Source organism: Doryrhamphus excisus, chromosome 5, assembly GCF_030265055.1.
Source record: "Doryrhamphus excisus isolate RoL2022-K1 chromosome 5, RoL_Dexc_1.0, whole genome shotgun sequence".
Taxonomy (NCBI): domain Eukaryota; kingdom Metazoa; phylum Chordata; class Actinopteri; order Syngnathiformes; family Syngnathidae; genus Doryrhamphus; species Doryrhamphus excisus.
Genome location: NC_080470.1, coordinates 2,421,553 through 2,448,364, shown reverse-complemented (window position 1 = coordinate 2,448,364; position 26,812 = coordinate 2,421,553). Strand labels below are relative to the sequence as shown.

General features: G+C 39.4%; 2 protein-coding genes across 7 annotated transcripts in view; both read left to right on the top strand.

The window, feature by feature from the left end:
• Positions 1–9,972, top strand: part of abca7 (ATP-binding cassette, sub-family A (ABC1), member 7) — a 62,789-nt gene extending 52,817 nt beyond the window's left edge. For 4 of the 6 annotated variants that reach the window (XM_058072403.1, XM_058072404.1, XM_058072401.1 and 1 more), the window contains 7 exons: positions 227–333; positions 452–593; positions 1,375–1,509; positions 2,890–2,993; positions 3,100–3,192; positions 4,362–4,611; positions 5,946–9,972. In XM_058072403.1, the coding sequence (XP_057928386.1) occupies positions 227–333; positions 452–593; positions 1,375–1,509; positions 2,890–2,993; positions 3,100–3,192; positions 4,362–4,611; positions 5,946–6,281 (1,167 nt within the window). In that variant the 3' untranslated portion in view covers positions 6,282–9,972. The remainder of the gene's footprint in view (positions 1–226; positions 334–451; positions 594–1,374; positions 1,510–2,889; positions 2,994–3,099; positions 3,193–4,361; positions 4,612–5,945) is intronic. The other 2 variants (XM_058072405.1, XR_009129785.1) reach the window with 2 other exon arrangements.
• Positions 9,973–10,589: 617 nt separating this feature from the next.
• Positions 10,590–26,040, top strand: r3hdm4 (R3H domain containing 4). The gene is made up of 8 exons (XM_058072408.1): positions 10,590–10,798; positions 13,199–13,356; positions 13,479–13,603; positions 17,573–17,690; positions 18,654–18,739; positions 20,265–20,350; positions 21,615–21,670; positions 22,931–26,040. Exons 1-8 carry the CDS (start codon positions 10,758–10,760, stop codon positions 23,032–23,034), a joined length of 774 nt encoding a protein of 257 aa, XP_057928391.1. The 5' UTR covers positions 10,590–10,757; the 3' UTR covers positions 23,035–26,040.
• The last annotated feature ends 772 nt before the right edge of the window (positions 26,041–26,812 follow it).

The window sequence follows — 26,812 nt, the reverse complement described above, 5'->3', positions numbered from 1 at the left end:
TTTGGAGTCGCTAATTAACCTAGCATGTTTTTGGAATGTGGGAGGAAACCGGAGTACCCGGAGAAAACCCACGCATGCACGGGGAGAACATGCAAACTCCACACAGAGATGGCCGAGGGTGGAATTGAACCCTGGTCTCCTAGCTGTGAGGTCTGCGTGCTAACCACTTGATCGCCGTGCCACCCTAGATTATTATTATTATCAATCTTATTTGTTTCTCCTGCAGTGTTTTGGCCTGCTTGGTGTCAATGGAGCAGGAAAGACATCAACGTTTAGCATGCTAACAGGAGACACACCCATCACTTCTGGAGAGGCTTTCCTCAACCACCACAGGTGCTCATTTTGTCCTTTTCTTCTGGAAGCCATCATCATCATCATCATCATCATCATCATCATCATCATCATCAAACCCATCAACATATACGAGATTCTTATGTTTTTTTTTTTTTAGTGTCCTGACTGAGATGGAGAAGGTTCACCAGATGATGGGCTACTGCCCGCAGTTTGACGCTATTTGTGACCTTCTGACTGGCATGGAGCATTTGGAGCTGTACGCGCGTCTGCGGGGGGTTCCTGAGGAGTCTGTCACCAAGGTAGCATCAACGCAGGTCTCAGTTTAAAAAAACAGTATGAAGAAATCCCGCGTTAATTGGTTTGAATATGAAATTCCGCTAAATAGGTTTGCTTATTTATCAATTCAATGTTTTCAAAGAGGCTGCACGGCGGTCGAGTGGTTAGCGCGCAGGGCTCACAGCTTGGAGACCAGGGTTCAATTCCACCCTCAGCCATCTCTGTGTGGAGTTTGCATGTTCTTCTCGTGCATGCGTGGGTTTTCTCCGGGTACTCCGGTTTCCTCCCACATTCCAAAAAAAAACATGCTAGGTTAATTAGCGACTCCAAATTGTCCATAGGTATGAATGTGAGTGTGAATGGTTGTTTGTCTATATGTGCCCTGTGATTGGCTGGCCACCAGTCCAGGGTGTACCCCGCCTCTCTTGCCCGAAGACAGCTGGGATAGGCTCCAGCAACCCAGCGACCCTCGTGAGGATAAGCGGTAGAAAATGAATGAATGAGTTCTCCTCCTATTTTGTGTGGAAGTGGTAACTTTTTGGCTTCTTATTTTGTCTTTCCCCACCTTCGGCCATCTCTGTGTGGAGTTTGCATGTTCTCCCCGTGCATACGTGGATTTTCTCCGAGTACTCCGGTTTCCTCCCACATTCCAAAAAAAAACATGCTAGGTTAATTAGCGACTCCAAATTGTCCATAGGTATGAATGTGAGTGTGAATGGTTGTTTGTCTATATGTGCCCTGTGATTGGCTGGCCAATCAGGGATTGTCACTCAGCAGCATTGGACATTGTTTGTTGTGCTTCAGGTGGCCGGGTGGGGTGTGAAGACGCTGGGACTGAGCGAGTATGCCGAACAAGAGGCTTGGCGTTACAGTGGAGGCAACAAGAGAAAGCTTTCCACTGCCATCTCCTTGATTGGAGCTCCACCCGTCATATTTCTGGTAGGGATTGAATTGTGAATAACACTGATTTAAACAAATGTGGTAATGGTTTTATTTCATTTGAACATGCATCAGATTACAATTGAATGCATCACATAATCAGTTCACAGTTCCACATGTCCAAAAGGAGTAGGAAGAAGCAAAGCTTATTAAATCCTACCCCTCCATCTGGTACTTTTACAATCAGTAACTGTTACATTTGTTCACTTCCTGCTTTCATAATATAATTTAAGTTTTTTTAAAATTATTTTTTATTAATTTGTTTAATCTATTTTTATTTTTTTAATTATTTGTTGTCACGTACCGAAGTACAAATTGATTTTTATTTTTTTGTTTAATTTATTTTTATTATTTTTTGGCACTAACTGAAGTACATAGTGATATTTATAGATTAAATATTTGTCAAACATTTGTTCACTTCCTGCCTTCCTAATATAATTAGTTTTTTTTTAAATACATTTTTAAAATTATTTTTTATTAATTTTTAAAATCTATTTTTATTTTTGTAATTATTTGTTGTCACGTACCGAAGTACAAAGTGATTTTTATTTTTTTGTTTAATTTATTTTTATTATTTTTTGTCACGTACAGAAGCACAAGGTGATATTTATAGATTAAATATTTGTTAAACATTTGTTCACTTCCTGCCTTCCTAATATAATTTTATTAGTTAATTTTTAAAATTATTTTTAATTTGATTTTTAAATTTTATCTATTTTTTTGTCACGTACCGAAATAAAAGGTGATATTTATAGATTAAATATTAAATATTTAATAGATTTGATCATTATTCAAATCTTCAACAATTTTGTGGAAATTGTGGCAATTATCAAAATTGCTAGGTAATAATAATAATAATAATAATAATAATAATAATAATAATAATAATAATAATAATAATAATTATTATTATTATTATTATTATTATTATTATTATTATTATCATTATTATTATTATTATATTATTATTATATTTTAATAATAATAATAATAATAATAATAATAATTATTATTATTATTATTATTATTATATTATTATAATAATAATAATTATTATTATTATTATTATTATTACCTAGCAATTTTGATAATTGCCACAATTTCCACAAAATTGTTGAAGATTTGAATAATGATCAAATCTATTAAATATTTAATATTTAATCTATAAATATCACCTTGTACTTCGGTACGTGACAAAAAAATAGATAAAAATTAAAATTAATTAATTATTATTATTATTATTATTATTATTTTTTTTTTTTTTTTTAAGTTTGTATATTGGAGTATGTCTTAGCGCACCTTAAAGAAATCAAAAGTAAAATTGCCAGTATCGTCTCCCCTTACATTCTCAAAAGATGATATTTGTGTCATTCTTGTCAGGATGAGCCCACCACTGGCATGGACCCAAAAGCTAAAAGGTTCCTGTGGAACTGCGTCCTCAGCGTCACCAAAGAGGGAAGGGCTGTAGTTTTGACCTCTCACAGGTAGAGGGTGCTGTTGCATACCCGACAAATACATCACAACACCACATAATAATGTCAAAGTCTAATTAGATATGTAATTGTGTTTATATTGCACTTGTATGGTCAGTATGGAGGAGTGTGAGGCTCTCTGCACCAGAATGGCCATCATGGTCAACGGCAGCTTCCGGTGTCTCGGCTCAGTGCAGCACTTGAAGAACAGGTAAGGCGTGACCTCATTTTCTATCGCTTATCCTCACGAGGGTCACGGGGGTGCTGGAGCCTATCCCAGCTGACTTCAGGCGAGAGGCGCGGTACACCCTGGACTGGTGGCCAGCCAATCACAGGGCACATATAGACAAACAACCATTCACACTCACATTCATACCTATGGACAATTTGGAGTCGCTAATTAACCTAGCATGTTTTTGGAATGTGGGAGGAAACCGGAGTACCCGGAGAAAACCCACGCATGCACGGGGAGAACATGCAAACTCCACACAGAGATGGCCGAGGGTGGAATCGAACCCTGGTCTCCTAGCTGTGAGGTCTGCGCGCTAAACACTCGACCGCCGTGCCGCCCACATTCACACATATGCGCACATTTATGCAAATATACATGTACAGTTTTCTTTTCTATCCCCTCCTGCTCCAAATTATCTGGCCGCTCCAAATTAGCATAACAAAAGACATCATTAATTCATTCATTTTTAACTGCTTTTTCCTCACGAGGGTCGCGGGGGTGCTGGAGCCTATCCCAGCAGTCTTCGGACCCTGGAATGGTCGCCAGCCAATCACAGGGCACATATAGACAAACAACCATTCACACTCACATTCATACCTATGGACAATTTGGAGTCGCTAATTAACCTAGCATGTTTTTGGAATGTGGGAGGAAACCGGAGTACCCGGAGAAAACCCACGCATGCACGGGGAGAACATGCAAACTCCACACAGAGATGGCCGAGGATGGAATTGAACTCGGGTCTCCTAGCTGTGAAGCCTGTGTGCTAACCACCCGGGCACTGTGCAGCCCTGGTTCAGTATATTTTTCATCAAAATAGTAGTCATGCCAAAATGTTGTGTTGCTGCTGGATGTTCACAGTATCCGAGTGATACTGTCGTGGGGGTGCTGGAGCCTATCCCAGCTGTCTTCAGGCAAGAGAGGCGGGGTACACCCTGGACTGGTGGCCAGCCAATCACAGGGCACATATAGACAAACAACCATTCACACTCACATTCATACCTATGGACAATTTGGAGTCGCTAATTAACCTAGCATGTTTTTGTCCCCGGAGACTACATGCAAACTCCACACAGAGATGGCCGAGGGTGGAATCGAACCCAGAAGAAGAGCCAACAACTAACCTCACATTCAATCCCACAAAACAGATTTGGCGACGGCTACACCATCATCCTCCATCTGACGGACAGGACATCAAACCCGGACTCCAGCCACATCCACGATTACATCACTCGCACCTTTCCCGCCGTTGAGCTGAAGGAGCAGCACCACAACGTGCTGCAGTACCAACTGCCATCGCACGCCTGCTGCCTTGCTCGACTGTTTGACGGGCTGGCCAACCGCTACAAGGAGCTGGGAATTAGTGACTTCTCTGTTTCACAAACCACCCTGGACCAGGTGAGGACATGATATAAACACCAATGAGATCTGTGACGGGGAACTTACAGTAGTTCCCATTAGTTCCCATTGAAGTCATTTGAGAGGCTGAATTTAAAATCATTTCATTTTCAAATTAAAAAAACAATTATTGAATGGATAATTGATTAATCATTGTTTGTTTCTCAAATGCGGCGGCACGGCGGTCTAGTGGTTAGCGCGCAGACCTCACAGCTAGGAGACCAGGGTTCAATTTCACCCTCGGCCATCTCTGTGTGGAGTTTGCATGTTCTCCCCGTGCATTGCAAGGTTTCCTCCCACATTCCAAAAACATGCTAGGTTAATTAGCGACTCCAAATTGTCCATAGGTATGAATGTGAGTGTGAATGGTTGTTTGTCTATATGTGCCCTGTGATTGGCTGGCTTGCGACCACTCCAGGGTGTACCCCGCCTCTCGCCCGAAGACAGCTGGGATAGGCTCCAGCACCCCTACGACAGTATCACTCGGATACTGTGAACATCCAGCAGCAACACAACATTTTGGCATGACTACTATTTTGATGAAAAATATACTGAACCAGGGCTGCACAGAGGCCGGGTGGTTAGCGCGCAGACCTCACAGTTAGGAGACCAGGGTTCGATTCCACCCTCGGCCATCTCTGTGTGGAGTTTGCATGTTCTCCCCGTGCATGCGTGGGTTTTCTCCGGGTACTCCGGTTTCCTCCCACATTCCAAAAACATGCTAGGTTAATTAGCGACTCCAAATTGTCCATAGGTATGAATGTGAGTGTGAATGGTTGTTTGTCTATATGTGCCCTGTGATTGGCTGGCCACCAGTCCAGGGTGTACCCCGCCTCTCGCCTGAAGACAGCTGGGATAGGCTCCAGCACCCCTGCGACCCTTGTGAGGATAAGCGGTAGAAAATGGATGAATGAATGAATGAATGAGTTCTCCTCCTATTTTGTGTGGAAGTGGTAACTTTTTGGCTTCTTATTTTGTCTTTCCCCACCCTCGGCCATCTCTGTGTGGAGTTTGCATGTTCTCCCCGTGCATGCGTGGGTTTTCTCCGGGTACTCCGGTTTCCTCCCACATTCCAAAAACATGCTAGGTTAATTAGCGACTCCAAATTGTCCATAGGTATGAATGTGAGTGTGAATGGTTGTTTGTCTATATGTGCCCTGTGATTGGCTGGCCACCAGTCCAGGGTGTACCGCGCCTCTCGCCTGAAGTCAGCTGGGATAGGCTCCAGCACGCCCACGACCCTTGTGAGGAAAAGCGGTAGAAAATGAATGAATGTTGACAGCAATATGTTCATTCTTGAAATGTTAATTCCAATCCTATTATCCATTGTTTAGGTCTTTGTCAACTTTGCAAAAGAGCAGACTGACGACTACCAGCTCATGGACGGGATCATCAGTGATGAGGAAGTAGAAACCAACCTGGCCTCCCCGCACACTCAGATCAACCCTCCAAGCACCCATTCCTCGCCATTAATCCCCCTGCAGCAAAGGCAGTTCAAAGTTCAGGCAGAAAAGAAAGGTAGAAAAACAGGTAAACGCCGTCGACGCTCGAGCGGTCGTAACGATGAGAACGGCGGCACTCAGGGAGCGGTGAGTGTGTCAAATCCTCGCCGTAAAGATCCTTCTGCTCTTTTTATAGTTGGCCCGAGCACAGAGGACACAGCGCTGTGACAAAGTCAGCATTCAGCTTACGAGTTCTGTTTGGGTTTCAGTTCAGTTGGAATCTGGAGTCAATCTGGAACTGAAGCGGTTTAGAACCCAGAAAGCTCCTGAAGCACTTATGAGCATAAATCAACGTTACAGCACAGTTTTGAGAATAACAGTGTTGGTTTACTGGGGTGAGCAGCGTGTAACCTTTCGGTGACGTGTGTGTGCAGGTGCAGGCTGCGCTTCGCCTGCGCCAAAAATAGACCACATTGGAGCTGGCGATCTTTCAGGCCAACTTTATTTAGTGCGCTGTCTTGTCACGAAATTATCACTGCGCCAAATTGAAAATGTGCACACCTCCCATGGTGCGCCACCGCGCCCATCTCGGCACAGTCCAATCTACCAAATTAGTTGCGCACCAGTGGTGCGCCGGACCAAATTACCACTGTGTGAGCTGCGCCACGAAAAAATATTGCCAAATTATCACTACGCCAAACTGAAAATGTGCACACCTCCCATGGTGCGCCGCCACGCCCATCTCGGCGCAGTCCAGTCTACCAAATTACTAAATTGGTTGCGCACCAAACTGAAAATGTGCACACCTCCTCTGGTGCGCCTCCACGCCCATAACGGCGCAGTCCAGTCTACCAAATTAACAAATTGGCTGCGCACCAGTGGTGCGCCGGACCAAATTACCACTGTGTGAGCTGCGCCATGAAAAAAAATTGCCAAATTATCACTGCGCCAAATTGAAAATGTGCACACCTCCCATGGTGCGCCATCACGCCCATAACGGCACAGTCCAGTCTACCAAATTACCAAATTGGTTGCGCACCAGTGGTGCGCCAGACCAAATTACCACTGTGTGAGCTGCGCCATGAAAAAAAATTGCCAAATTATCACTGCGCCAAATTGAAAATGTGCACACCTCCCATGGTGCGCCATCACGCCCATAACGGCACAGTCCAGTCTACCAAATTACCAAATTGGTTGCGCATCAGTGGTGCGCCGGACCAAATTACCACTGTGTGAGCTGCGCCATGAAAAAAAATTGCCAAATTATCACTGCACCAAATTGAAAATGTGCACACCTCCCATGGTGCGCCATCACGCCCATAACGGCACAGTCCAGTCTACCAAATTACCAAATTGGTTGCGCACCAGTGGTGCGCTGGACCAAATTACCACTGTGTGAGCTGCGCCATGAAAAAAAATTGCCAAATTATCACTGCGCCAAATTGAAAATGTGCACACCTCACATGGTGCGCCGCCACGCCCATCTCAGCGCAGTCCAGTCTACCAAATTGGCTGCGCACCAGTGGTGCGCCGGACCAAATTACCACTGTGTGAGCTGCGCCATGAAAAAAAATTGCCATTCTGAAAACTGAAGCAGCAGACCTTATGAAAATTAATATTTGTGTTATTCTCAAAACTTTAAAGTAGTATACTTTAAGTAGTATATCATCCTCTGTAGTACTGAAACTCGGTGCTTCCAGTATTTTACTTCAGTGCCTTTTCAAACCTTTTTACAGCTTCTCTGTCTTCCTCTCTTTTCACGGCATAGAAAGATTTCAGGCTTCCTACTATTATTTAGAGTTAAAATACAACCGTGTTCGGCATTCCTCAGGGCCTGGTTGTCAGACCTCTTACAATGTCAACCTATTTTTTTGCACTTTAAAAAGGAAAAATGCCGTAAACACTGAATTTATACTTATGATATTGTGATTGTGGCGGCACGGTGGTCGAGTGGTTAGCGCACAGACCTTACAGCTAGGAGACAAAGGTTCAATTCCACCCTCGGCTATCTCTGTGTGGAGTTTGCATGTTCTCCCCGGTTTCCTCCCACATTCCAAAAACATGCTAGGTTAATTGTCAACTCCAAATTGTCCATAGGTATGAATGTGAGTGTGAATGGTCGTTTGTCTATATGTGCCCTGTGATTGGCTGGCCACCAGTCCAGAGTGTACCCCGCCTCTCGCTCGAAGACAGCTGGGATAGGCTCCAGCACCCCCACGACAGTATCACTCGGATACTGTGAACATCCAGCAGCAACACAACATTTTGGCATGACTACTATTTTGATGAAAAATATACTGAACCAGGGCTGTACAAAGGACGGCTGGGATAGGCTCCAGCACCCCCTGCGACCCTTGTGAGGATAAGCGGTAGAAAATGGATGAATGAATGAATGAGTTCTCCTCCTATTTTGTGTGGAAGTGGTAACTTTTTGGCTTCTTATTTTGTCTTTCCCCACCCTCGGCCATCTCTGTGTGGAGTTTGCATGTTCTCCCCGTGCATGCGTGGGTTTTCTCCGGGTACTCCGGTTTCCTCCCACATTCCAAAAACATGCTAGGTTAATTAGCGACTCCAAATTGTCCATAGGTATGAATGTGAGTGTGAATGGTTGTTTGTCTATATGTGCCCTGTGATTGGCTGGCCACCAGTCCAGGGTGTACTCCACCTCTCTCACCCGAAGACAGCTGGGATAGGCTCCAACACCCCCCCGCGACCCCCGTGAGGAAAAGCGGTAGAAAATGAATGAATGAATGAACATATTTTTTTCCATTGTCTGTGCTTTATAACACAAGAAAACAAGTTAATTTCAGCTACCGTACAATGCTATCATTTGGGATACACCTATTTTGACTATGAATCCCTCTAAAAACAGCGGCGACAACACTTATGTTGCCCGCTCTCCTTGAGATGGCTGTCTCTTCCAGCACACGTGTGCTCCAAAAACAGTATACTGTTACATATTTATTGTATTTATTATCATACGTATTTTAAAAATGTGTGTATAACTATTGTTTACCAACCAAAAATTCGTTCTTGTTGACTTGACTGTCCAAATCACTCGGTGAATACACTGTGATGTCATGCTGGAGGGGAGGGAAAAAATATATATATTAATATATGAAAAACTTGTTAAACATGTGTTTTGCGAAATGAAAAAAAAAAAAAACATTGACTACTGAATGTTTTTATCTTTAAGCTGTTACATAATTGCACTTGAAGCATGATTGTTTGACTCGTACACATGTCGTCAGTTAGCTGGTCGCTTGTATTGTATATGTCCTATATCACGGGTGTCCAAAGTGACGCCTATATTTTTAAAATATTATTTAACAAAAAAAATTTACCATAATAAATTCAAAATAGTAAAAAAAAATGCAATTTAAGAAAAAACAAGTTGTAATTTTATGAGAATAAGGTAATAATAAAGACAAATTGATAACTGAACATATCTATTTCTTTCTGGGGCTGTCATGGTTGCCGTCTTGGTGGCAGAATGAGAGCTCTTTCCTTCTTAAGCCTATATTTTTAAAATATCATTTAACAAGAAAAATTGACATTTTTTTTTACCATAATAAATTCAAAATAGTCACAAAAAAGTTGCAATTTTAGAAAAAAAACAAGTTGTAATTTTATGAGAATAAGGTAATAATAATAAATATTTATTTCATTTTTCGATATGTGGTCCTTAGGGGAAAAAGTTAGGACACCTCTACCTTATATGAATGCCTTTATTGATGTTGGTGCTTTTACTTGAATTTATTGTATTATTCCTCATTTACTGTGGTTCAGGGTTTTTGTTTTTAAAGTTACATAAAAACTTCACTGCATTAAACTTCAAGGGTTTTTTTTTTTTCATTTGAACCGTTGCCGTCAATCAAATTTCATAATGTATTTAATAAAAAAAAAATTCAGACTTCAAGTGTTGACTAATTCTTTCCTGACTGGGAATGGGAAATATTGAATATCATACTTGTGCTTGGTTGAATGGCATGAATGCATCGAAAACGTTTTGATTGCTATCACGGGCTGTCATTGGTTGCCGTCTTGGTGGCAGAGTGAGAGCTCTTTCCTTCTTAAGCCTATATTTTTAAAAATATCATTTAACAAGAAAAATTGAAAAAAAATTACCATAATAAATTCATAATAGTAATAAAAAAAGTTAAACAATTTAAGAAAAAACAAGTTGTAATTTTATGAGAATAAGGTAATAATAAGGACAAATTGATAACTGAACATATCTATTTCTTGAAGCTTGAAAACTTCACTGCATCAAACTTCAAGGGTTTTTTTTTTTCATTTGAAACCGTTGCAGTCAATCAAATTTCATAATGTATTTAATAAAAAAATTCTTATTAAACTCAGACTTCAAGTGTTGACTAATTCTTTCCTGACTTGGAATGTGCATCGATAAAGTTTTGATTGCTATCGCGGGCTGTCATGGTTGCCGTCTTGGTGGCAGAGTGAGAGCTCTTTCCTTCTTTAAATCTCTGAAGAGGGGGCGTGGCCATGGGCGGGACATAGTATCTTATTTTTGGATGTCTGGCTTCCGTCCGAGCTAGCTAGCTAGCAGAAAGCAGTGGTTAGCTATAGCTAATCGTCTGTTACATTACATAAAACCCTTTTTTTGACCACAAAGTACGGTTATATTTAATTATTTAGGTTTCTACTAACCTCCGCTCCACGACTAAGATCCTTCTCAATAAGATGGTCGTTTTGACAACAGACAATGAAGAGCAGGATTATATGTGAGTGAAAATGACAAGTGTTATTAGCTATTATTAGCTGCTAATGTACAGTGCCATTTAAATGGGACAAGATTTTCTCTCGTTTTACATTTAATGACATTTAATGACACATTTCTTTAACGCTTGACTTGCCCTTGTAATATTTACTGCCGTACACTTGCATGGTTTTGTTTGGGGGTGGGTGGAAAAAACATTGTGATTGTCGTGTTTATGCGTGACACACAACACACAATTATTATGGTTTATTTTGTACTGTAACTTAATTTATTTTTTTACAACCTGATTTAATAATTTCTCAGCCGTCAAATGTAGGCCAAAAGGTTAACATTGCATCAGCTCAACACTACAGTACGTGACCTACTCTCACTGGACACTACATTAGGTACACCCGCACAATCGGAAAAAAATCCAATACAACAGTTATAGATTAACTTTGTCGACAGTCTCTCAGTTTTTCCTAGTTATTTAGTCTTTTTCATTTGAATAAACTCCCATGTTTGCAAACAAAGTCACCGAAATTAGAAACAGCTGTCAAGTGTACAGTGCAGTGCTGCATTATTGAAAACTACAACATAAATAAACAACTGAGCATTAGCATTAATGTAAAGGCTCTAGTTCAGGGGTCTCAAACTCAATTTACTTGGGGGGCCACTGGAGCTAGGGTCTGGGCGAGGCTGGGCCGCATCAGGTTTTCCAAAAAAAAAAAAAAAACCATTTATTAAAAACAGAAAAATGAATAAACTTTGCTTTGGTTCCGATTTTCTACAATAAAAGCTCTGATAAAACATTCCACTGTTCTCAAATATCTTACTTTTTATTCGACACAAAATAAGAAAGAAAAAAAATCAATCAGTAATAAATAAATATAATAATAATAATAAAACAGCAAATAATTAAAAATAAGAAACCACATATAGTTGGTGGGTAGACAAATTATTTTTTCAGATTAAAAGCATTATTAGAGCCCGCAGGGGTAGGATTTAATAAGCTTTCTTCAAGGTGCGCTAAGACATACTCCAATATACAAACTTAAAATTTACCTTAAATTTATTATTTGTTATTATTATTATTATTATTATTACCTGGCAATTGTTATAATTGCCACAATTTCCACAAAATTGTTGAAGATTTGAATAATGATCAAATCTATGAAATTTTTAATCTATAAATATCACCTTGTACTTTGGTATGTGACAACAAATGATAAAAAAAATAAAAATAGATTTAAAAAATGAATAAAAATAATTAAAAAAAATTAATTAAAAAAACTTAAATTATATTAGGAAGGCAGGAAGTTAACAAATGTTTAACAAATATTTAATCTATAAATATCACCTTGTACTTCAGTCAATGACAAAAAATAATAAAAAAATATATATATATATCACTTTGTGCTTAGGTACATGACAACAAATAATAAAAAAATAAAAATTGATTAAAAAAATGAATAAAAAATAATTAAAAAAAATTAATTTAAAAAAAACTTAAATTATATTAGGAAGGGAGGAAGTGAGCAAATGTTTAACAAATATTTAATCTATAAATATCACCATGTACTTCTGTACGTGACTAAAAAATAATAAAAATAAATTAAACAAATAAAATAATAATAAAAGAAATTAATTTAAAAAAACTTAAAATATATTAGGAAGGCAGGAAGTGAACAAATGTTTAACAAATATTTAATCTATAAATATCAATATGTACTTCTGTACGTGACAAAAAATAATAAAAATAAATGAAACAAAAATAAAAAATAATAAAATAAATTAATAAAAATAAAAAACTTAAACTAGATTAGGAAATCAGGAAGTGAACAAATGTAACAGTTACTGATTGTAAAAGTACTTTTAAAAAATTAAAAAAATAAAAAATTGTAAAATTATAACATTGTAAAAATTGTCAATTGTCAAAATGGTCAAAATTAAAAAATATTTCTTTTTATTTAATTTAATTTAAATTTTTTTTTTTTTTTACAATTAACAAATTAAAAAAAAAAAAAAAACCTAAACTATATTAGGAAAGCAGGAAGTGAACAAATGTAACAGTTACTGATTGTAAAAGTACCAGATGGAGGGGTAGGATTTAATAAGCTTTGCTTCTTCCTACTCCTTTTGGACATGTGGAACTGGGAACTGATTATGTGATGCGTTCAATTGTAATCTGATGCATGTTCAAATGAAATAAAACCATTACCATTACAAAGTGCTGCCACCTAACCATTGAAGGTTTCAAATCAGAAATCAACCTTTGCCGTGTCTTCACTTGAATAAATACCATATACAGTCTATGATAAATGCATAAAAATATCCATATCATACTTTTTAATATGGATACAGTATCATGGAACGAAGTATCGCGATATATTCAAGGTGCTTTTATTTTTATTGTGCTCGGCAGCCTGATTGAGGAGCGTAAATGCGCCTCCCTGCCCAACTCTCCGGCCAAGCGAGTGTGTCCCACCAAGAAGAAGCAGTTCTACATCAACCAAGCCATCCGCAACTCTGACCTCACTCCTCGAGCCAAAGGCAAGAAGAGCCTGCGCCGACAGGAGAACAGTAAGATCTTCCACCGTTGTTATGATTCAATTCCAATGAAAGTCATTCATGGTATGCTGTTTGGAAACAATGACCTGCAACGCTAACATCTTGTTCTCTGTGAATGACATGACCAAAACCAGCACGATATCTTGCTAATCTTCTTGAGAGGGACGACGAGTGCTCCAAAGATGATCTGGAGGTTTGCAGTAGCCCAGCGATCCCATCCATCTTCACCCAAGCCTGGACCAATGACAACTACATCGAGGTGCGTCTTTTCACTGCAGGAATAATTTAGTTGAATTTTGTTGGATGGCTTAACTCTCCTCTTGTGTTAGGGTCTGCACCGACCCGTTTTACATTTTAATGCAGGGGTCTCAAACTCAATTTACCTTGAGTTTTGGATCATGTAAAGAACAATTTGGATCACGTAGAGAACAATTTGGATCATGTAAAGAACGATTCGGATCACGTAAAGAACGATTCGGATCACGTAAAGAACGATTCGGATCACGTAAAGAACGATTCAGTTCACGTAAAGAACGATTCGGTTCACGTAAAGAACGAATCGGTTCACGTAAAGAACGATTCGGTTCACGTAAAGAACGATTCGGTTCATGTAAAGAACGATTCGGTTCATGTAAAGAACGATTCGGATCATGTAAAGAACGATTCGGTTCACGTAAAGAACGATTCGGTTCACGTAAAGAACGATTCGGTTCACGTAAAGAACGATTCGGTTCACGTAAAGAACGATTCGTTCATGTAAAGAACGATTCGTTCATGTAAAGAACGATTCGTTCATGTAAAGAACGATTCGTTCACGTAAAGAACGATTCGGTTCACGTAAAGAACGATTCGGTTCACATAAAGAACGATTCGGTTCACGTAAAGAACGAATCGGTTCACGTAAAGAACGATTCGGTTCACGTAAAGAACGATTCGGTTCACGTAAAGAACGATTCGGTTCACGTAAAGAACGATTCGGTTCACGTAAAGAACGATTCGGATCACGTAAAGAACGATTCGGATCACGTAAAGAACGATTCGGTTCACGTAAAGAACGATTCGGTTCACGTAAAGAACGATTCGGTTCACGTAAAGAACGATTCGTTCATGTAAAGAACGATTCGTTCATGTAAAGAACGATTCGGTTCATGTAAAGAACGATTCGGTTCATGTAAAGAACGATTCGGATCACGTAAAGAACGATTCGGATCACGTAAAGAACGATTCGGATCACGTAAAGAACGATTCGGTTCACGTAAAGAACGATTCGGTTCACGTAAAGAACGATTCGGTTCACGTAAAGAATGATTCGGTTCACGTAAAGAATGATTCGGTTCACGTAGAGAACGATTCGGTTCACGTAGAGAACGATTCGGTTCACGTAAAGAACGATTCGGTTCACGTAAAGAACGATTCGGTTCACGTAAAGAACGATTCGGTTCACGTAAAGAACGATTCGTTCATGTAAAGAACGATTCGTTCATGTAAAGAACGATTCGTTCACGTAAAGAACGATTCGTTCACGTAAAGAACGATTCGGTTCACGTAAAGAACGATTCGGTTCACGTAAAGAACGATTCGGTTCACGTAAAGAACGAATCGGTTCACGTAAAGAACGAATCGGTTCACGTAAAGAACGATTCGGTTCACGTAAAGAACGATTCGGTTCACGTAAAGAACGATTCGGTTCACGTAAAGAACGATTCGGTTCACGTAAAGAACGATTCGGATCACGTAAAGAACGATTCGGATCACGTAAAGAACGATTCGGATCACGTAAAGAACGATTCGGTTCACGTAAAGAACGATTCGGTTCACGTAAAGAACGATTCGGTTCACGTAAAGAACGATTCGGTTCACGTAAAGAACGATTCGGTTCACGTAAAGAACGATTCGGTTCACGTAAAGAACGATTCGGTTCACGTAAAGAACGATTCGTTCATGTAAAGAACGATTCGTTCATGTAAAGAACGATTCGGTTCATGTAAAGAACGATTCGGATCACGTAAAGAACGATTCGGATCACGTAAAGAACGATTCGGATCACGTAAAGAACGATTCGGTTCACGTAAAGAACGATTCGGTTCACGTAAAGAACGATTCGGTTCACGTAAAGAACGATTCGGTTCACGTAGAGAACGATTCGGTTCACGTAGAGAACGATTCGGTTCACGTAAAGAACGATTCGGTTCACGTAAAGAACGATTCTGATCACGTAAAGAACGATTCGGTTCATGTAAAGAACGATTCGGTTCATGTAAAGAACGATTCGGATCACGTAAAGAACGATTCGGATCACGTAAAGAACGATTCGGTTCACGTAAAGAACGATTCGGTTCACGTAAAGAACGATTCGGTTCATGTAAAGAACGATTCGTTCATGTAAAGAACGATTCGTTCACGTAAAGAACGATTCGGTTCACGTAAAGAACGATTCGGTTCACGTAAAGAACGATTCGGTTCACGTAAAGAACGATTCGGTTCACGTAAAGAACGATTCGGTTCACGTAAAGAACGATTCGGTTCACGTAAAGAACGATTCGGTTCACGTAAAGAACGATTCGTTCACGTAAAGAACGATTCGTTCATGTAAAGAACGATTCGGTTCATGTAAAGAACGATTCGGATCACGTAAAGAACGATTCGGATCACGTAAAGAACGATTCGGATCACGTAAAGAACGATTCGGTTCACGTAAAGAACGATTCGGTTCACGTAAAGAACGATTCGGTTCACGTAAAGAACGATTCGGTTCACGTAAAGAACGATTCGGTTCACGTAGAGAACGATTCGGTTCACGTAGAGAACGATTCGGTTCACGTAAAGAACGATTCGGTTCACGTAAAGAACGATTCTGATCACGTAAAGAACGATTCGGTTCATGTAAAGAACGATTCGGTTCATGTAAAGAACGATTCGGATCACGTAAAGAACGATTCGGATCACGTAAAGAACGATTCGGTTCACGTAAAGAACGATTCGGTTCACGTAAAGAACGATTCGGTTCATGTAAAGAACGATTCGTTCATGTAAAGAACGATTCGTTCACGTAAAGAACGATTCAGTTCACGTAAAGAACGATTCGGTTCACGTAAAGAACGATTCGGTTCACGTAAAGAACGATTCGGTTCACGTAAAGAACGATTCGGTTCACGTAGAGAACGATTCGGTTCACGTAGAGAACGATTCGGTTCACGTAAAGAACGATTCGGTTCACGTAAAGAACGATTCGGATCACGTAAAGAACGATCTGGATCACGTAAAGAACGATCTGGATCACGTAAAGAACGATCTGGATCACGTAAAGAACGATCTGGATCACGTAAAGAACGATCTGGATCACGTAAAGAACAATCTGGATCACGTAAAGAACCATTTGGATCACGTAAAGAACCATTTGGATCGCGTAGAGAACCATTTGGATCGCGTAGAGAACAATTTGGATCACGTAGAGAACAATTTGGATCATGTAAAAAACAATCTGGATCACGTAAAGAACAATCTGGATCACGTAAAGAACCATTTGGATCACGTAAAGAACCATTTGGATCACGTAAAGAACCATTTGGATCACGTAGAGAACCATTTGGATCGCGTAGAGAACAATTTGGATCACGTAGAGAACAATTTGGATCATGTAAAGAATGTCAAGAAGTAGAGTGAACCAAGATGTGGACCTGTTCTGCTTTTTGATTCCACTTTATACTAAAGTTGTGTTGGTGAAAACAATAAGTTTTTCTACCTTTTCTTGACATGAATATATATGGGTCAAAATTGACCCCAACACCATAGATGTTTCTTTAGTGATTCATACTAAAATGAGAACATAAATCTAACTCATTGATTTAAGAGATATGTTCTATATCCCTCAGTAATAGCCAGGTAACAAAAGAACCTTCAATTTATTAATTTCATAATATTCTTTTGAGGTTCATTTGACCATTTTTGTAAATTAAAATGGAGGGGTATAGTGACAAAAAAAGGCCAAAAGTATTAAAAGCAACATTTTCATGGATGAGGAAGCCTAAGAAGGTAACCAAGACATGAGAAGCTAATTTGATGGTTATTGTTTTTAGTGTACTTTATAGCTAATTTAATACATGGGTCAAAACATAAGAGATGCTACCAGAAAGCTAACACAAGAGGAAGGTTAATATTACTGCAGACTATTTCACTATAAAATTATGTAATGCTGTTTAAACCCACTGGTATTCCTCTTCCTGTTCAGCCATGGAGCGACTTCATGAATTACTCCGGAGAAGAGCAGGAGAGGCTTTTGTCTCTGCTCGAGAGGGAAGTGGCCAGAAAGAAACACGCTAGTCATCTCCTTAAAGACCAGAGGAATGGTAATGTCTTCATAATATTTTCTTGTTAGTTATTCATTCATTCATTTTCTACTGCTTTTCCTCACGAGGGTTGCGGGAGTGCTGGAGCCTATCCCAGCTGTCTTCGAGTGAGAGGCGGGGTACACCCTGGACTGGTGGCTAGCCAATCACACGGCACATATAGACAAACAACCATTCACACTCACATTCATACCTATGGACAATTTGGAGTCGCTAATTAACCTAGCATGTTTTTGGAATGTGGGAGGAAACCGGAGTACCCGGAGAAAACCCACGCATGCACGGGGAGAACATGCAAACTCCACACAGAGATGGCTGTTGATGGAATTGAACTCAGGTCTCCTAGCTGTGAAGCCTGTGTGCTAACCACCCGGCCACTGTGCAGCCCTGGTTCAGTATATTTTTCATCAAAATAGTAGTCATGCCAAAATGTTGTGTTGCTGCTGGATGTTCACAGTATCCCAATGATACTGTCGTGGGGGTGCTGGAGCCTATCCCAGCTGTCTTCGGGAGAGAGGCGATGTACACCCTGGACTGGTGGCCAGCCAATCACAGGGCACATATAGACAAACAACCATTCACACTCACATTCATACCTATGGACAATTTGGAGTCGCTAATTAACCTAGCATGTTTTTGGAATGTGGGAGGACACCGGAGTACCCGGCGAAAACCCACGCATGCACGGGGAGAACATGCAAACTCCACAAACTCCATGGAATTGAACACGGGTCTCCTAGCTGTGAGGTCTACGCGCTAACCACTTGACCACCGTGCAGCCGAAATACAAACATACCATCACTTAATAGTTTCTTAACACGAGCAAGGAAAAACAGGTGGCACCAACTCCATTCTGTGGCGGTCCAAATGTATTTGTGGCAGGATAAATGACTGAATAGCAAAGATTGTGGTTTGTGCTGATGACTTCAACGGATGTTAAATCATTTGATTGTCTTTCCACAGTAAATCCTGCCTTTACCGCTCAGGAATGTTTCCAGAGGATCGACCGGAGACTGCGGACAACACTGAGACGAAAACAAATCCCAGTGGTGAGCATCTCCTCGTACTCTTTGGAAAAACTTCATACTCAAAGTTATGGTCACACTAAAAACATATTTGATAATAATAGATTGTCCTTGAACTTAAATAAAACTAAAATCATGCTGTTTGCTAACAGCAGAAAGGACACGCACCAGCAAATACAAATAGACGGTGTAGACATTGAAAGGGTGAACGAAAATAAATTTCTGGGGATCACAATAGATGAAAATATGAGCTGGAAACCTCATATTACAAATATACAACATAAGGTGGCCAGAAATATTTCAATATTGAACAAAGCAAAAATTAGTTCTCAATCAGACATCACTCCACACTCTTTATTGCTCTCTGGTTCTACCATATCTTACTTATTGTGTGGAAATATGGGCTAATAACTATAAAAGCAATCTTCACTCGCTTAAATGTACTACAAAAAAAGGCCAGTAAGGATAATTCATAATGCCGCCTACAGAGAACATACTAACTCCTTATTTCTAAAATGACAAATACTTCATCATGCTGATATAGCTCATCTTCAAACAGCTAAAATAATGCATAAGGCTAAAAATAAGCAATTAGCTAAAATGTCATCTAATACTTCTCTACAAGAGAGGAGAAATATGATAAATGATGAGCCAATTCAAGAAACAAATCAGATTACAACTGAATGCATCACATAATCAGTTCCCAGTTCCACATGTCCAAAAGGAGTAGGAAGAAGCAAAGCTTATTAAATCCTACCCCTCCATCTGGTACTTTTACAATCAGTAACCGTTACATTTGTTCACTTCCTGCTTTCCTAATCCAGTTTGTTTTTTTATTTTTATTTTTTATTTTTTAATTGTAATTTTTTTAATTTTTAAATTAAATTAAATAAAAAATAAATATTTTTAAATTAAATGTTTAAGTTTTTTTTATTTTTTTAATTTTTAATTTTTTAATTTTTTTAATTTTTACAATTAAAAAATTAAAAAAAAAAAAAAAAACTTAAACTAGATTAGGAAAGCAGGAAGAGAACAAATGTAACAGTTACTGATTGTAAAAGTACTCAAATTTTAAAAAATTAAAATTGTAAAATTATAACATTGTAAAAATTGTCAATTGTCAAAATTAAAAAAATATTTATTTTTATTTAATATAATTTTAAATTTTTAAAATTTATTTTTTTTTACAATTAACAAATTAAAAAATAAAATAAAAAAATAAAAAACTTAAACTAGATTAGGAAAGCAGGAAGTGAACAAATGTAACAGTTACTGATGGTAAAAGTACCAGATGGAGGGGTAGGATTTAATAAGCTTTGCTTCTTCCTACTCCTTTTGGACATGTGGAACTGGGAACTGATTATGGGATGCATTCAATTGTAATCTGATGCATGTTCAAATGAAATAAAACCATTACCATTACCAAAGTTCGGCCCTAAACCCTCTAAGGCCATGTTAACACTGCAGGATAAGGTGGTGACCAATGTGGATTTGTGAACCTGAAAACCATCGCCTGTCTCACGTAGCTGCTTTATGATTCTCCTTCCAGGGAACTCTGGCAGTGCTGGAAGAAAACCTTCTGAGCTTCTTCATCGCTCAGCCTCACTCAGTTTACACAACCAACCTCTCCAGCAGGTGTGCACTCGTTATTGAAGGTTTTGGTATTTAACCCTTCAGATACCAGCGGCTTTGCTTGCTATGAGTTCTCCTCCTATTTTGTGTGGAAGTGGTAACTTTTTGGCTTCTTATTTTCTTTTTCCCCACCCTCGGCCATCTCTGTGTGGAGTTTGCATGTTCTCCCCGTGCATGCGTGGGTTTTCTCCGGGTACTCCGGTTTCCTCCCACATTCCAAAAACATGCTAGGTTAATTAGCGACTCCAAATTGTCCATAGGTATGAATGTGAGTGTGAATGGTTGTTTGTCTATATGTGTCCTGGGATTAGCTGGCCACCAGTCTAGGGTGTACCCTGCCTTTCTCACCTGAAGGCAGCTGGGATAGACTCCAGCAACCCCCGCGACCCTTGTGAGGAAAAGCGGTAGAAAATGGATGAATGAATGAATGAGTTCCCCTCCTATTTTGTGTGGAAGTGGTAACTTTTTGGCTTCTTATTTTGTCTTTCCCCACCCTCGGCCATCTCTGTGTGTGGAGTTTGCATGTTCTTCCCGTGCATGCTTGAGTTTTCTCCGGGTACTCCGGTTTCCTCCCACATTCCAAAAAAAAACATGCTAGGTTTATTAGCGACTCCAAATTGTCCATAGGTATGAATGTGAGTGTGAATGGTTGTTTGTCTATATGTGCCCTGTGATTGGCTGGCCACCAGTCCAGGGTGTACCCCGCCTTTCTTGCCTGGAGACAGCTGGGATAGGCTCCAGCACCCCCGCGACCCTCGTGAGGATAAGCGGTAGAAAATGGATGAATGAATGAATGAGTTCTCCTCCTATTTTGTGTGGAAGTGGTAACTTTTTGGCTTCTTATTTTGTCTTTCCCCACCCTCGGCCATCTCTGTGTGGAGTTTGCATGTTCTCCCCGTGCATGCGTGGGTTTTCTCCGGGTACTCCGGTTTCCTCCCACATTCCAAAAAAAACATGCTAGGTTAATTAGCGACTCCAAATTGTCCATAGGTATGAATGTGAGTGTGAATGGTTGTTTGTCTATATGTGCCCTGTGATTGGCTGGCCACCAGTCCAGGGTGTACCCCGCCTCTCTTGCCTGAAGACAGCTGGGATAGGCTCCAGCACCCCCGCTGTAGAAAATAAATGAATGAATGAATATTGACAAATGACAAATATTAATAATATTTGATTACTACCACAACAACAACATTAGTTGGACATGTACAACAGTATGTTGAATGGCTGCTATTGGCTTGTATAAGTGATTCATTATGTTGTTTTTCAGCTTTGAAAGGCTGCTGCTCCATGCCGTCTGCCAGTATATGGACCTTGTCTCTTCAAGTGAGTGTATCGTATTTTCATATTTTCTTATTTCCAAATGTGTCACAACACGGAGGAAGGATGATGTGTGTATCCCAGCTGTCTTCGGGCGAGAGAGAGGCGGGGTACACCCTGGACTGGTGTCCAGCCAATCACAGGGCACATATAGACAAACAACCATTCACACTCACATTCATACCTATGGACAATTTGGAGTCGCTAATTAACCTAGCATGTTTTTGGAATGTGGGAGGAAACCGGAGTACCCGGAGAAAACCCCACATTTTTAATTTTCCAAATATTTCAACTTTCTTCAAAATTTTCTTTTAGTAATATTATGATTTTATTCACATAATATTAGAACTTTTTCCCCAACCTAATTTTCAAAAAATTACAAATCTATTTCATAATTTTACAACTTTTTCAACTTTGAAGAATATTCTTTAATATTTCCAGTCATTGCTTCTAAAATTACACAATTTTTTTCATAATATTACAAGTTTATTCTCGTCAAATTGCCAATTTTTTTTCTCAATATTTTGACTTTATTCTTGCAAAATTACAGCTGATTTTCCAGTTCTGTTAACTATTTCAACTTTCTTCTTGTAAGTTTCTATGCCGCTTATCCTCACTAGGATTGTGGGGGTATGCTGGAGCCTATCCCAGCTGACTTCAGGCGAGAGAGGCGGGGTACACCCTGGACTGGTGGCCAGCCAATCACAGGGCACATATAGACAAACAACCATTCACACTCACATTCATACCTATGGACAATTTGGAGTCGCTAATTAACCTAGCATGTTTTTGGAATGTGGGAGGAAACCGGAGTACCCGGAGAAAACCCCACATTTTTAATTTTCCAAATATTTCAACTTTCTTCAAAATTTTCTTTTAGTAATATTATGATTTTATTCACATAATATTAGAACTTTTTTCCCCAACCTAATTTTCAAAAAATTACAAATCTATTTCAGAATACGTGCAAACTCCACACAGAGATGGCTGAGAATGGAATTGAACTCGGGTCTCCTAGCTGTGAGGTCTACACGCTAACCACTCAACCACCGTGCAGCCGAAATGCAAACATACCATCTCTTAATAGTGTTGGATTTGGCTTACTTATTACTTATTCCAACTTTACCGGAATCCGTCATGTGGTACAGCGAGGTAGCGAGTCTTCAGACGTCGTCATCAATTCTCATAATCGTCGTAATCAAAGTTGTATAAAAAAAATAGAAACTGTCACTTTTTTTTTTTTTAATTTTTATTTTTTACCCTCAGGCAAAGACTTGAACGGTTTACGTCAAACTGAAGTGGTGAACAAACAAGAAGACTTCCTGCCTCCAACACCGCTGCTGTCGGCCTACTTGGACCAAAGGTGCTGAGACCGGGGCCACGCCCACTTGCTGGCCTTAAAGTACACCGCATCCTACGACATGTACGTCTGCAAGGCTTAGACCCAGGTTAGAAAACTACTCTTTTTGACCTGTCGGACCTGTTAGCCGCTTTCAATTATGAATAAATCCATAAACTAAATGAGTCACACAACATTGAAAAACTAAAAAATTTAATTAAATATTATTATTAATATTAATATTATTAATTAATATTATTATTATTATTATATTTTTAAATATTAAAAATATTGAATATCCCACAGTACACTCAACACTGTCACATGTCACATTATCATGTCTACTCACTCAATGTGAGTACACTGTGTGACTATTATTAAGTTATTTGTGATGTAATACGTTACCCCACTTTGGGAATTGAACACGTGGGAAAATGGAGAGGATATCCATTAGAATATATTGTGTATAGTCAACCGTGTATTTTGAATTACTGAACACCCAATGAGCTCCCGACTTCTTATTTACCATACCAGGGGTGTCCAAACTTTTTCCACCGAGGGATACATAAAGAAAAATGAAAGAATGCAAAAAGCCACATCATTTAAAAAGCAATTATTATATAATAAATAATAATTTAAATTTAAGCTCCAGCACAACCACAGCAGTATCACTCGGATAAAGTGAACATCCAGCAGCAACACAACATTTTGGCATGACTACTATTTTGATGAAAAATATACTGAACCAGGGCTGCACAGTGGATGGGTGGTTAGCACACAGGCTTCACAGCTAGGAGACCCGAGTTCAATTCCATCCTCGGCCAGTTCTCCTCCTATTTTGTGTGGAAGTGGTAACCTTTTGGCTTCTTATTTTATCTTTCCCCACCCTCGGCCATCTCTGTGTGGAGTTTGCATGTTCTCCCCCGTGCATGCGTGGGTTTTTTCCGGGTACTCCGGTTTCCTCCCACATTCCAAAAACATGCTAGGTTAATTAGCGACTCCAAATTGTCCATAGGTATGAATGTGAGTGTGAATGGTTGTTTGTCTATATGTGCCCTGTGATTGGCTGGCCACCAGTCCAGGGTGTACCCCGCCTCTCGCCCGAAGACAGCTGGGATAGGCTCCAGCACCCCCACGACAGTATCACTGGGACACTATGAACATCCAGCAGCAACACAACATTTTGGCATGACTACTATTTTGATGAAAAATATACTGAACCAGGGCTGCAAAGTGGACGGGTGATTAGCACACAGGCTTCACAGCTAGGAGGCCCAAGTTCGATTCCACCCTCGGGCATCTCTGTGTGGAGTTTATATGTTCTGCCCGTGCATGCGTGGGTTTTTTCCGGGTACTCCGGTTTCCTCCCACATTCCAAAAACATGCTAGGTTAATTAGCAACTCCAAATTGTCCATAGGTATGAATGTGAGTGTGAATGGTTGTTTGTCTATATGTGCCCTGTGATTGGCTGGCCACCAGTCCAAGGTGTACCCCGCCTCTCGCCCGAAGACAGCTGGGATAGGCTCCAGCACCCCTGCGACCCTCGTGAGGAAATGACTTTATTCCATTAATATTTTTTTATTCCCTTAATCTTCTCAATTTTTTCCCCTTTACTTTACTTCCCCTCACTTTATCTTCAAGGCCTCCAACATTTAATGTCCCTCTGATGTACTCCTTCCTGATCCTATCCATCCCGGTCACTCCCAAAGAGAAGTTCTTTGCCCAAATTTTTTCAAAGTATGAAAGTGGCCCCGGTTGGAAAAAGGCTGGACACCCCTGCTGTTTATTGGATTGGATTTGTAAACATGCTTAATAATTCTGACACATTTTGTAGGTTTTAGCTTATCAAAAATCTGCATTTTAGGGTTTTTTTCTAATCTAAACTGATGTTACATAATTCTCATAACACAGTATGTTAAAATGTTTAGTATCGAGTACACGGGAGGGTCGAAAACAGAGAAACCGCTTCACTACAAGCCTGTTCTGATGCATGATAGTTGGGAATCGGCAAAAAAAAAAAATAATAATAATAATGTGCAACAATACGGTTTGATACCTGGGGTAAATATGTTTAGCACGAGCATTTTTTTTTTTACAATTTTTAAATGTATTTATTTGGAATACACTTACATCTCGCAGACTTCAGAATGATTTAATTTAAGGTGCTACTTGTGAATATTTAGTCACAGAAACGGGCTGCGTTCCAATTTGCGCACTTCTGCACACACTTTAATTAAAGTGCACAGTGTACTCGACTCCCGAGGGTGCACATTTTTGAAATTGCGATGCTAACTATCGTAAATATATTATTGTTATTGCTCATTTAACGCTTCTTCTTCTTCTGTTCTTTTTAATTGCAAACTCAAAATACACTCAAAATGCTAAGCTAAGTGTGCGATTTTGGAACACAGTATCACTGTCATTTACCGTTCAATTCTAAAGGCCCCTTCTTGACACATACATACAGGAAGTTAAGGTTTTTGTAACGCAATCTGTCACGTTGCTTACGTGCGATGCCATAACCTGCTTAGCGTTTACTCACGATAAAGCACTTCTGCCTTAGGGAAAAACAACTTGTTTTTTTTCTGTACATATATATATTTCTACATTTGTACTTTACTCTAAAAAGCACATATTTTTTTGTTTTAACAAAATAAAAGCCTCGGTTCTTTTATATCGTCTTTGGCAGCAGAACTAAACTTGACAACCAAAGTTTGTGCGGAAATCAAGTTTCTCAGGCTTTGTTTCATTTTGTCACTCTGAATGTCATGTTTTTTTTTGTGGACGGTTGAATATGTATATAATAATGTACCCCCCCCCCCACTTGCCAACATATTCAAAAACTTCTACTGTAAATACTAATTTACACACTAGAAAAGCCTTTAAGTCTGATAGCTTTACACACAAGATTGTGTACATAATGGTGTGTATGTGTGTGTTATGGTGCTTATTTATAACTGTCATTGCAACAATATATTTTTATCTTTTTTTTTTGTTTTGATTATGTGCATGAGAATGCTTAAAGCCATGTCTGAATAAATTTAATAAACATGACTTCAACTAAGCGCTCATTTTTGCCGTCATAATTGAATCAAACGTATAAAATGGATGAGAGAGCTGCAATGCCGAGTTTCACCACGTAGTGGTGCTATTGTGCAAGAATACAGCAGTGTCATTTGCAGGTCAGTTTGAACGTAACCTAAACAATATGGATATACATATTTAAAGAAAAAGCTTTGTGTTATTGTTATTGATTAATATTAACACCCCAACCTTTTCTAATTACACTGGACGTTTTTACTTAATTTTTTCTCTTTTTTTTTTGTTTTTTCCATGTGATGTTATATCTACAAACACCATCATATTTACTGTCTTTTCCTGAAAAGTGGTGTTATTTTTATGCTTCTAGGGCAGCGGTCTCAAACACGCGGCCCGCGGGCCAGATGTGGCCGGCAGGACACTACTTTGAGGCCCCCGCCTTAATGTTATTGCGGCCCGCGCAAGTTTGATATGGATGCTGTATGGTATCATGTACCCAGAAAAAATTATTACGTTTGATTAATGTTCATGTTAAAGGTTAAATAACTGTTAATAGTTATCCTCCCTATCCGTGTGGAAGTGGTAAGTTTTTGGCTATTTAAGTTGAAAGGAAATAACTTGGAAGGCTACCGTTTAGGTCGCTAGCTCTCTAGTTTGCGAGTTAGCATGTGTCTCAAGACCCTGCAGTTGCGCAATATGTTGTAAATCAGGGGTCTCAAACACGCGGCCCGCGGGCCAAATCAGGACACTAGTTTGAGGCCCCCGCCTT

Coding starts and splice junctions, on each gene's coding strand:
- r3hdm4 (XM_058072408.1), top strand. CDS start 10,758: ATGGTCGTTTTGACAACAGACAATGAAGAGCAGGATTATAT. Junction 17,691..18,653: donor CCTTAAAGACCAGAGGAATG/GTAATGTCTTCA, acceptor GTCTTTCCACAG/TAAATCCTGCCTTTACCGCT. Junction 21,671..22,930: donor TATGGACCTTGTCTCTTCAA/GTGAGTGTATCG, acceptor TTTTACCCTCAG/GCAAAGACTTGAACGGTTTA.